General features: G+C 33.3%; 2 protein-coding genes across 2 annotated transcripts; both read left to right on the top strand.

Moving 5' to 3' along the window:
- Positions 1 to 4,464: 4,464 nt before the first annotated feature.
- Positions 4,465 to 5,719, top strand: LOC127137693 (uncharacterized). The gene is made up of 7 exons (XM_051064128.1): positions 4,465 to 4,477; positions 4,565 to 4,812; positions 4,903 to 4,988; positions 5,101 to 5,119; positions 5,224 to 5,316; positions 5,390 to 5,491; positions 5,666 to 5,719. The coding sequence occupies exons 1-7, from the start codon at positions 4,465 to 4,467 to the stop codon at positions 5,717 to 5,719; spliced, it is 615 nt and encodes a 204-aa protein (XP_050920085.1).
- Positions 5,720 to 6,492: 773 nt separating this feature from the next.
- Positions 6,493 to 6,947, top strand: LOC127137692 (uncharacterized). The gene is made up of 2 exons (XM_051064127.1): positions 6,493 to 6,780; positions 6,861 to 6,947. The coding sequence occupies exons 1-2, from the start codon at positions 6,493 to 6,495 to the stop codon at positions 6,945 to 6,947; spliced, it is 375 nt and encodes a 124-aa protein (XP_050920084.1).
- The last annotated feature ends 5,616 nt before the right edge of the window (positions 6,948 to 12,563 follow it).

Raw genomic sequence — 12,563 nt, 5'->3', positions numbered from 1 at the left:
AAAAGAAAATGACGTAGTAATATGCCTTTGTAAACGTTGTGGTTTCAGAAAATCAAAGAGTAGGAGTGACATGTTCGACCACTTAATGTGGTCACCATTTCCGCAGGGATACACCATTTGGATTCATCATGGAGAGTCCTCTGTACTACATAGTACTATCTCCCATAGTACTACTCCAAATATGGTTGAGGATACTATCATTGTTGAAGATTCTATTCAGAACATGATCAATGATGCATTTGGAGTTGATAGGAATCATGCTAATGAAATACCATCTGCATCAAATTTTGAGATTTACTAAGAAGATTATGTGATGCCAAGTTTAACTCAGGAAAGAAATGAGGCCAAGGAATACTATGAATTGGCTAGAGAAGGAGAACAACCTTTATGTGAAGGGTGTAGACAATATTCAAGATTATCTTTTTTGGTAAAGTTGTACCATATAAAGTGTTTATGTGGATTGAGTGAGAAGGCAATGACAATGATTTTAGAGTTAATAAAAGATGCATTTGAATATGCAAACATTCCAAGTTCGTTCTATGAAGCCAAGAAATCAATCACAAAATTGGGTTTGAATTATGTAAAGATACCTGCATGTCCAAACGGTTGTATGCTTTATTGGGGAGAAGATGAAGAGAGGGAGACTTGCAAAACTTGTAACACTTCGAAATAGAAATCAAATGAAGAAGGCCATGTTAACAAGAAAAAGTAGAAAATTCCAGCCACGGATCTTCGTTATTTTTCATTAAAACCTCGATTACAAAGATTATTTTTGTTGTCAAAGACGGCCAAGGATATGAGATGGCATGCGAATGATACTAAAAATGATGGAATGTTGAGGCATCCTAGAGATTCAGAAGCTTGGAAGAAATTTGACTTTACACATACTTAGTTTGCATCAGATCCACGAAACGTGCGTCTTGCATTGGCTAGTGATGGTTTTAATCCATTTGGTGTGATGAGTACAAATAATAGTATTTGGCCAGTTGTTCTCATTCCATATAACACTCCTCCATGGGTTTGCATGAAGCAGACATTGTTTATAATGTCAATGATAATTCCTCGTAAATAAGCACCAAGAAATAATATTGATGTATGTTTACAACCCTTAGTCAAAGAGTTGAAGGAGTTATGGACAAATGGTGTGGATACATATGATTCTTTCAAGAAAGAGATGTTCACGTTACATGCAAATTTGATGTGGACGATTAGTGACTTTCCAGGTTTTGGTGCACTTTCTGGATGGAACACATACACATGACTTGTTTGCCCATCGTGTAACTTTGGAACTACTTCTCTCCGTCTTAAAGCTAGTCGTAAATGGTGTTTTATGGTTCATCGTCGTTTACTTAATCAGAGACACAGGTTTAGATTGAACAGGATCCACTTTAATGGTGAACAAGAAATACAGAGTCCATCGAGAACATTATTTGGACATCAAATTTTTGAACAGGTTAAAGAGGTTAAAGTTTTCTTTGGTAAAAAGCCAGTGAAAGAAAAATCAGTAAAAAGAAAACATGAGGGACAACCTGTAGAAGGTGATAGTACACAATTGGATCCTACACAAGGTCATCCTCAACAATGGAAAAAGAAAAGCATATTTTTTGAATTTCCGTATTGGAAGGATAGTCTTCTGCACCATAATCTTGATCCGATGCATATTGAGAAAAATGTATGCGATAATGTCATATTTACTTTACTAAATGATAGGCAAAAGAGTAAATACCATTTTAAAGCTCTAGAAGATATTCAAAATATGGGCATAAGACCTAATCTTTGGCCTGATGAAAATGGTAGAATTTCTCCTACGGCCTTTAGTCTAACGGGTAAAGATAAAAGGATTTTTTTAACAATTTTAAAGAATATTAGGGTGCCTGATGGTTATTCAAGCAACATATCAAGATGCATTGACTTGGTAAATCTCAAGGTGAATGGAATGATGAAGAGTCATGATTGTCATATATTAATGGAACAACTTCTACTATTATCCATTCGCACAACATTACCTCATGAGATTTCAGCAATATTGATTGAGTTGTGCTCATTCTTTAGACAATTATGTGGTAAGGCATTGAAAATTAAAGACTTGGAAAAATGCAAAACCAATTTGTCCTCACTTTATGCCACATGGAAATGTTATTTCCTCCCTCGTTCTTCACTGTTATGGTTCACTTGGTTGTTCACCTTGTTGAAGAGGTTAAGCTTGGAGGTCCTGTTCATTATCGGTGGATGTATCCTGTTGAAAGGTAAACTATGTGAATTTGTTGTAATGATATTAACTTAGAAAGTAAAGTAAAAAAAATTAACTAATACAATTGTGGTTCAATAATAGGTACTTGGGAAAACTTAAATCGCATGTACGTAATAAGGCAAAACTAGAAGGGTCTAATGCAGAAGGATACCGTTTTGAAGAGATTCTTACATTTTGTTCAAGATATATAGAAAACATTGAGACTAGATGGAATCAACCTGGACGTGTAGATGATGAACCTATTGGTGATATCCAAACAGGTTCACGTGTAACAGAATTATTTCCTAGAGTCGGAAAACCTGTGGGTGGATCTTCATATTACACCCTAACACCAATTGAAAAGTTGCAGGCTCATAGACACATTTTAACAAATTGTCCAATAGTTGATGACTATCTAAAGTAAGTAGTTTTATTCCATTTAAGTTGTTTCATATACACTATTAAGATTTATTTTTACATCTAATATCGAATAACCAAATAGGCAGTTCCGAAGTATTACTCAGAACCAAATGAGGCGCGGTCAAAGAAGTGCTTCTGAGATAGACAAGAAGGTTCATAAAGAGTTTGCTCATTGGTTCCGCAATCGTGTGAGTTTTCGTACAAAAATAGATGTTTGTATTGAATTAGTTTTTAATAACAAGAGTAATTGGATGTTGTATCGTGTATATATTTGCAACAATCTTGACAACATTGATGGACCAGATAAAGATGTCCTCATTAGTCTTGCTCATGGCCCTTATGATAAAGTTAAAAGGTTTACCGCATTCAATGTCAATGGGTTCAAGTTTCGAACGTTGGAACGAGACAATCTTTTAAAAACTCAAAATAGTGGAGTTTTTGGCATGTTTGGGACACAAAGTTATTCAAACAATAGTGATACCCAAATGAGATTTGGAGGGGTGCCTTATTATGAAAGATTGATAGACATTATTGTGCTTTCCTATGATGGCTTCATAGTGCCTATGTTTAAATGTGAATGGGCTAATACCACAAATCCAAGAGGCATTAAGATAGATAAGATGGATTTTACCTCTATAAACTTTGTAAGACTACTACATACTGAGGAACATGAAGATAATGAGCCATACATTCAAGCGTCAGAAGCTCAGATGGTTTTTTATGTGGATGATAAGAACGAACAAGGATGGAGCATACCTGTTCATTTGAAGCCAAGAGAGTTGTATGTCATGGGTGGAAATGATGAAATGATGACACCCATTGAGCCATACCCCTCACAAAATTTGGAACAAATTTGTTCTAATGATGAACCTGGAACTTCAGTGGCGAATGATAACAATAATTAATATATAGTTTTTTACTGATAAAAAGTCTAGCTTGTTTGTAACTCGTGTGAAACTTATGTTTTTTGTTTCTTATCCCTAATTAATGTATGACATTCTTACTTTTTATGTTTATTCATCGTTATAGAAATGAAATACCAACATATGACATTGTTACTCTATGTTTTATTGCATAATTTATCTTTTAATTTATTGTGTTTATGTTATGTTTATTAAATTTGTAGTCATAATTTATGTTACTCTTTGTGTTTATGTTATATTTACTAAATTTGTAGTCATAATTTTTCTTTTAGTGTACTGACTTGTTTATCACCTATACTTGCAGTTGAAGTTTGTTGTGAAAGAATGAATTCATCATATGAGGATATTCGCCACAAAACAATTGAAGAGAATCAAAAAAATATGCAGGCTCTCAATCTTACTAAACTCTCTCAATGCCTTTACACGGCATCTTCGTCTTCTTCAAAACCATCATCGGTTAGTAATAAATTCTCAATACTACTCTATACAAATTAATTGTATTGATTGTTGACTAATATTCACTGATGCATTTTATTTAGTCTGTGAAGGGTCGTCTGAGGTTTGTACAACCTAGAGAGCTTGAAGTAAACAAGAAGCTCCTACGTTCAACGACAACTCAAAAATTATCAATAGCCTCTCTACCAATCCAAACTATAATAACCCCTACACCAATCCAAACTACAATAACCCCTACGCCAATCCAAACTACAATAGTCCCTCCGCCAATCCAAACTACAATTAAAGATGTTGTGGTAGAATATGAGACTGAAAATGTTGTGGTAGGAGATGATACTGAAAATGTTGTGGTAGGAGATGAGACTGAAGATGTTGTGGTAGAAGATGGGGCATAAGATGTTGTTCGAGTCACTAGTTCTGAGTATTGGGATTTAAATGTTATTAGTAAGTAAGTTAAGGTTAAAGTATCTGTAAATAATTTTGTTTTTACATAGTTGAGTTATGACATTAATTTGTTTACTTTTTTATGTGATAGATGAGGAGGGTTATGTTTCAAACACACGCTTATGTGTGAAAGACTTGGTTGAAAAATCAAAGCCTGGTGGAACATGGATAATACTTGAATGGGATAAGACTCATCGTGCAGTAGGACCAGCTGTTGGTTTGCTAGTAGGGTATTTGGGAATAATTATTAGAATGTTTAAAGACTTTCCCATAATGTTCGAGAGTTGGAGGGATATTCCAGTGGATAGAAAAACAAAGTTTTATGATTCAAAGATAAAGGTATCATTAATAAACAATTATATTTTTTTAAAATTAATTTCTTGGTGATTATTATTTGCTTTGTCAACTAATTTTTATTCTTATAGTTAGCGTCATTTTGTTGTTGATGATGGGCATGACAAAGATTACATACTTGCTTCTGCTGCAAAGAAATGGAAGGATGGCCGTTGCCAATTGTTTCAAAGATTTTATATATGGGATCTCACTCACTTTGGAGGAAAGTCTTCAAAATTATCCAAAATGCAAAGGCATTACGGAAAATGATTGGGTTGTTTTTGTTCAATATAGGCGGAAAGAAAAAACACAGGTAATATTAGTGTTTTACTTGTATAATTTTATTTTTAATATATAAGTAAGAAATTGTATCTTATTCCTATCTATAACGCGTGTTTTTATTTGTTATCAATGTAGAGAATAGCAAAACAAAATGTCCAGAATAGAGGAAAATTAAAGACTCCGCATACACTTGGATCTAAGTCGCTTGCAAGGAAGCAACATGAGTTGGTATGTCTAAATCTATATATTGTTGATTGTATGCTTAATAGTATAAATTATTAATATCTGTTCTTATTTGTAGGAATCAAGAGATGGCCGATCATACAGTAGAGGAGAAATGCATGCAGTTTCTCATAAAAAGTCTAACAGGTCTTTTGTCAATGAAGATGCATACAACAATGATGTAAGTACAAGTTAATTCTTTTGAAATATTTCTTAGTCTCCTTAAGGTTTGAGAAAAAAATAACACCTTTTGGCATCTCATAGAGGTGGGGAGAACCTGTCTGAAAACTGGTTAAGTTACGTTAAAAATTATGATTATTTTTTCTATAATTACTTTGTCTCATGATATATTTAGTTTATGCTTAGACAATTCAATTGTGTTCTACTAAGTAACTTAGGAACTAAATGAGTGGCCATTATAAAACTAAGTAACCTAGTGGTGATTTTAATTTTATGTACTATTATAAGTCTACAACAAAGTGGCCACTATAATTCTATCAAACTTGTTTCCCATATATTAGCATTTTTCAACTTAAGATATACATTTTTCAATCATTTTCAAGTAACTGAAACAGTAGCAACTTAAAATGTATTATTCGAGGTATAGAAACACATTTATGGACATTACTTTTTAAATATTCAAAATATATTTAACTTCTGTGTATTCAATTTCTATGTTCAATATGCATATGTGTTTTTCTTTGACCATATAGTACATAAATTAGTATATAAATGAATATAATATATATATATATATATATATATATATATATATATATATATATATATATATATATATATATATATATATATATATATATATATATATATATATATATATATATATATATATATATATATATATATTCATAAGTTCCTATAGTACATAAATGGGGATTTAGAAAAGTGCATGCACTATTTTCATATCACATATAGCAGGGAATAGTGGAGTTGGTCTTAAATACTATGTTGAGAAAAGTGCAATCAGTGGACTATGTATTTAAAAAATACTTTGGTATGAAAGTGTAATGTACTGGAAATTGTATTTTATAAATAATTTGGTATGAAAATGTAATGTATTGGAACTTGTTACTAATATACATTATCCTTATTATATAAACAGTAGTTCAGTTTTCTCTTTTGCATGTGCAGGAAAAATTATAAGCTGCAATTAAGGATTCCATGTCTGAAAATGAGGCATTTGAGAAAGTATTTGGAAAAGAACATCATGGATATGTTCGTAGCATGGGACTTGGAGTTACACCATCTCAAATTAAAAGATCTACGAGATCAGCGTCTTCTTTTGAAGAAAATGAAAAAATAAAGGAAATGCAAGAAGAAATTAATGCACTTAAAGAAAAGAATTCAAAAATTGATGAATTGATGGAGGCATTCTTAAAGCAAAGGGACAATGCTAGGAAGGAGGAAATTGAACTCTTAATGCAAATGAAAAATTCTAGTGAAAGACATGTATATCATTTTGATGCATTTGAAGTTAAATTGCATGAGCATTATTTTAAAGAGTATTATATGAATATATTTTTTTTCAGGGATTGGAATCACCTGCTGATGGAAGACGTTTTTCTGAGTCTAGCTACCGAATTGTAGATAGTGGATCAATAAGAAGGACAAATTAGACTTTTCTATGAAACAATTAAATTATGAACGTTCCCTTATATTTTTGGCATTAGGATGCTTATTATTATAAGATTATGATTTGATATCTTTTTTTGGTTTTTTGTACTACATGACATGATTATGGATCAACCATTTTTTTTTATATCATGATGCTTATTTGATATTACATGTTTTTTTATTGGAATTAATTTTACTGCGTTAAAAAGTGATAGAAAATCAAATAAAAAGATAAAGAAATATTACAAAAAAATAATACCATAAATAAAAATATTTTAGTAGAAATAATTTTAAAAAATATACTATATTTAAAAATAGTTTAGTAGATAATAATTAAAAAACAAAATATTATAAAAAAAATAATACTATAGATAAAAGTTAATAATGGTTTACACTGTTGCTAAAAGTAAAAATTAAATAATTAGTACAACTTTCAACTGTTGACAAATAAATTTTATTTAAAACTTTTAAATCAAAACGAAATTCCACGACGGTTGGCAACCGTCAGGATGTGACACCCATGACGGTTTGAAACCGTCGCAATCAACAATGAAAACAAAAATCAAAACGAAATTCCACGACGGTTGGTAACCGTCGCAATATTCAAGTTACGTCATTTCTCTAACTGTCATGAGAATGAACGACGGTTGGTATGAAGGTTTTGACAACCGGCGTAATATAGCCTCGTGACGCACGTTTCTGGAACAGAGCTACAACCGTCGTAACATGCAAATTGCAGCGGTTCTAACCGTCGTAACCTGTCAAAATCAATCATTAGTCATCTTATTTCCAGTAAGACAGAGATGGCATAACCCATGCATGAATTTTGCAATAGCAACTGCGTCGTCGCCATACACAATATATGGAGGTATGTATAATGACTGGCTGATCTTTAAGTGAAGATTTTGCATATTCAATCAATGTCGTTTAGCACGAAGTGACCAAATCTTGATCTAAGAATGATGTCTTGTCAAGGAAATTTAAAGTGCAATTACCCAAGTGATATGCTAACACGCCTTGGCACAATTCCCATATGAATTGGAATCCAATCCTCCAAGCCACGACCTTACTTCATCCATCAAATGAATCAACCTTATGAAGTAAGCATCATCTTTAACGGAAGCTATTGATGCACACTTCACAATAATATCAACAACCAATGAGGATAAGTCTTTATCAACTGCAACACCTTTGTCAATTTAAGGAAGAATCTTCTTCCCCTTGATTTTCACTTGATGAAACCTCTCTAAAAGCTTAAACCTTTCAGCTCCAGCCTCGTAGAACCGATTACAGGACACATAGCAACGTATCAATCGAAGCCTTATGATATGGACAATTAAGAGCTTGAAAACCAATTGAGAACACACAACTTCTAAAGAATCCAAACAGAGAATACTAACTTGGAATAACTCACAGATTAAAGACCTGGTTGGAATTTGAAATTTTTGTAGGATCAGACATTTTTCAGCTTAGAGACAAGAGAGACTTTGGTAGGTGAAGCCATAGAGTGTGTGTGTTTAAATGCGATTTATGAAGTTACGATGAACAATTATTCGAATCAATAAAATGCAATTTTATTTTATTTTATTTTCTTATACTCACAATTAATTAAAACAAATTAAATTTAATATTTGAAATACAACTTCAAACATCAAAAATGTAACTTCATTTAACTTTTAATAAAATAAAAATGCGAAAGTGAAAATAATGATGCAATGAAATGTAAGATCAAATGGAATGATCATGTCATGTTGATGCAATAAACAAATTTCAGAGTAAAATTTAGGATATGACACATTCTTCATTCACTTTAAAAGCACTCAACACATCAAACTATTTTTCTCGCCGCTGTGCAATCAAAAACTCTTTTTCAAAAGAACATTGTTTAATATTTTCTAATGTGTATACAAACTAGCGCTTAAGTCTCCCCCGTGACCACGCAAGCTCATGTTTAACCGTTAGAATGTGATCTAAGCACTTGTTCAGTAAATCAAACTTATCATTTATCTCCCTTGTGCGAATGAAAACCTTTTCAAATGGACACTATTTAGTCCTTTTTAACGCGTATACAAACTAACGCTTAAGCCACCCCGCGAGCATGCAAGACAATGTTTAACCGTTAGAATGCGACCTAAATATTCGTTCTCTAAAATATATTAACAAACACTCATTTGTTATCCAAAAATATCTCCAAAAATATCCAAAAATATCTTTTGAGTTCTCCATCCCACCTGAAGATACGTAGGAGCGAGATTCATCGTCTCGTCAAACACTATAACAAAAAATACCAAAAATATCTTTTGTCTTGCCCCGAACTACGAAGCTTTGAAATCTTCATTGTACCCGAGGATACATAGGATTGAGACCCGCAATCTTATCAAACACCCTAATAAAAACATTTTTGCGACCCCTTTTTTTCTTTTGTACTTTTTGTCATTCGAAGAAAACAACTAACACAAGCTAACATTCAATCGCAAGTTTAACTAAAAGGTTATCGTTGAGTACAACGAACGTGAGGGGTGTTAATACCTTCTCCTTACGTAATCGACTTCCGAACCCAAATTTGGTTGCGGAGACCATTTTCTTCTTTTGTAAAGGTTTTATCAATATTTTCCATTTCCTCTTTTGTAATAAATAAAGTTCAGTGGTGACTCTGTTTGAAATATTTTTTCGCAATTTCGCAAAGAATCGTATTTTTCGAGATGCGGCAGTATGTTCCCAGAGTTATGGATCCTTCTTGAGAATATGACCGCCATGACAAAGGCTCGTCGGATAATAATACCCTCAAGACGATCTCTTCGAGGTGAAGTTTCCGTACCATCCCAATGAGGAAGATACCTCGCAGGCCAATACTACACAACCATCGACTCCACGGTTCTAAGAAGTTCCCTAGAGCCATCGTTCCAACTTGAAAACATTATTGTTGTGACGAAGGCTCATTGGATAATAACAACCCCAAGAGAATCTACTCTAGGCGGGGTCCTCGTATCGTCCCAAACGAGGAATGCATCTCACATTACAATACTACACAACCACCATCATAATCTTATGGTTTTTCTCATACTCGGGTAGAAAGCCTATCTCACAAAGTGTCAATAACCAGAGAGCCCCCAATAGTACCATGAGAACCAACAACATATAATAGATAGAAATAATACAATGAGATAAAGAAAATAGGATAGAAGAAAAAAGTAAACAAAGCTAAGCGTTCATCGTAAATCGAACTAAATTAGGCTTGACTCTCTCTTACAAGAGCAATGGTGTTGATCTCCAGCAGAGTCGTCAACTATCGTACTTCAAAAAATACGATCATTCGCGAAGCGTATCATACGCTCGCGGAAAATTATTCAAATAGATTCACCACCGAACTTTATTTATTCCAAATAAGGAAAGGGAAAATATCGATAAAAAAACTTAAAAGAAAAAGAAGATGGTTGTCGTAACCAAATTTAGATTCGGGAGTCGATTACGCTAGGGGAAAGTATTAGCACCCCTCACATCAGTTGTACTCAACGGGAACCTTTTATTTAAACTTGCAATAGAATGCTAGATATGTTAATTGTATTCTTCAAAAGATAAAATGTGAAAAAGGAAAAGAAAAGGGTCACAAAAAATATTTTTATTAGGGTGTTTGACAAGATTGCGGGTCTCGCTCGTATGCATCCTCAAGTACAATGAAGAATTTTAAGCTACGTAGTTCTGCGAGACAAAAGATATCTTTGGTGTTTTTTTATTATTATGCCTGGAAATACATTAGAATCTCACTCATACGTATCTTCAGGTGCGATGGAGAACTCAAGGCTACATAGTTCTTTGTAGCAAATAACTATTTGTTCGTTGCTTTTAAAGAGTGATGCTTTAGATATATTGAGTGGTTAAACATTTGCTTGCTCCTCACTCTTGGAGGAAGAAGCATTTGTTTGTTTCATGTAAATATAGTTAAAGCATACTCATTTTTGAAGAAAAAAAATTTCGAAGTCGCACAAGGGCGAAAAATAAGTTTGACTGGTTGAATATTTGTTGGATGACGATTACTCGAATGGTCGAGTAAGGCAACTCGTATATTAATAATTGAGATGAGGAATAAAAGGATTTAGAAAATATCGCTTTTCATCCTTAATTGTAAAAGGATTGGATATTGTTAACGTATCTTGGATATATGAAGAATACTCAAATGATCGAGTAAGACAACTCGTATCCAAGTACCCGGGGAAGGGAATAGAAGACTCTAGACCACCTCATTTTTCGTCCAAGTTACTACAAAAATGAGTTCTCAAAGTTGATTATGAAAAATGGTTTGAGATGAATCAGATTAGAAGTTTTCAATGGATGACTATTGCTCGAATGGTCGAGTAAGGCAACTCGTATCCAAACAATCGAGGGGATGACTAGAAGGCTTTATACCATCTCCCTTTTCATCCTTTGAAATGGTGTTTAAGTATGATTAAGTGTTTTGATTTTAATTGGATAAAAGCGCTCGATGTTGATCGAGGTTTTTATTTGCATTTGCAGAGTGAATTGTGAAAATGGTTTGAAGTCGATAGTGAGAATGAGACAAAGTTAAGCTATAATTTAGTTAAAGACGCAAAGTTGAGTTTTCTGAAAAAGAAAATGAGACATGCACTGACAATGTAAAATAATTTCACATGATTAACAAATCACCATCATGTATCATATTACATCATACTATAATTTTTAAGTGACATGACTGAATGATAAATTCCAATTGGATGACACTGTAAAATGAATGCATAACCATTAAACTCTTTACGAAACAAATTTTTATAAGTAATAATAGTTCTTGATAAACATTATTTTGAGAAATCCCCCTGAAGTCGATCAGGCGGGATCAATGGCACCATTATTTATGGTCCAAGGTTTCTCGTATGCTTTCTAATTTTTTTGCTATTCATTAATCAGCTACCCCTTTTTTGGGTGTTCAGGCTTTCCTATTTATATTGTTATTCTCCTCCCCCCCCCCCCCCCCGATTTCCAAGAGACTCCTTTATTTACTTTTTATGGACATAAGTATGGTTTGATGGTCATTAGTAGAATAGCAATTACAGCCGCCCACTATTAATGGTTGTCATAATATTCCATGATTTATGGAAGAATGTTGTAGCAAATAGATCATAATTTCATAACCAGTGAATGACTTTTGGCTATCACTTCTAGAACCCGAGATGGGTGCATCCTGTCTAAGTAAGCCATCCCGGACATATTGAAAGTCGGGATATATATACTATATAGTCGTTACACCAATTTATACTCATCGTTCAGGAACGTGCCTCCAAGACCTCTATGATTCGGGCTCCTATTTCTTTCATAAGCAGCAACTCGGTTATCTTTTCAAGTACCCAACACACCTGACTTTCACCTCTCGGACCTAGTGACTAATAACTCGAATTTGAAAATTTTGGGGTGTACATAAGCCCCCCAATCACGAGTCCCAACGGGATGAAGTGTTCGGACAAAAAATCACAAAATTCTTTCCTCTTAAATTGTAGTACTTCCATTCGATTTAGTTTACTACAATGGTCGTCTCGTGTCCTGCTGACGTGTGATAATAGGTTTTTAAGAGTATTAATGATGTATGTCTTATCAGATCTCCTCTCTCT

Source organism: Lathyrus oleraceus, chromosome 4 (assembly GCF_024323335.1).
Source record: "Lathyrus oleraceus cultivar Zhongwan6 chromosome 4, CAAS_Psat_ZW6_1.0, whole genome shotgun sequence".
NCBI classification, from domain to species: Eukaryota; Viridiplantae; Streptophyta; class Magnoliopsida; order Fabales; family Fabaceae; genus Lathyrus; species Lathyrus oleraceus.
Note: the sequence above shows the minus strand (reverse complement) of the source record. Positions and strands in the feature narration are given on the sequence as shown.

What these genes read in the sequence shown, in the direction of transcription:
- LOC127137693 (XM_051064128.1), top strand. An exon ending in CAAGGAAGCAACATGAGTTG is followed by an intron (nt 5,317 to 5,389) that starts GTATGTCTAAAT and finishes TCTTATTTGTAG; the next exon opens with GAATCAAGAGATGGCCGATC. An exon ending in AAGATGCATACAACAATGAT is followed by an intron (nt 5,492 to 5,665) that starts GTAAGTACAAGT and finishes TGATATATTTAG; the next exon opens with TTTATGCTTAGACAATTCAA.
- LOC127137692 (XM_051064127.1), top strand. Translation starts at nt 6,493, where the DNA reads ATGTCTGAAAATGAGGCATTTGAGAAAGTATTTGGAAAAGAACATCAT. An exon ending in AAAATTCTAGTGAAAGACAT is followed by an intron (nt 6,781 to 6,860) that starts GTATATCATTTT and finishes ATTTTTTTTCAG; the next exon opens with GGATTGGAATCACCTGCTGA.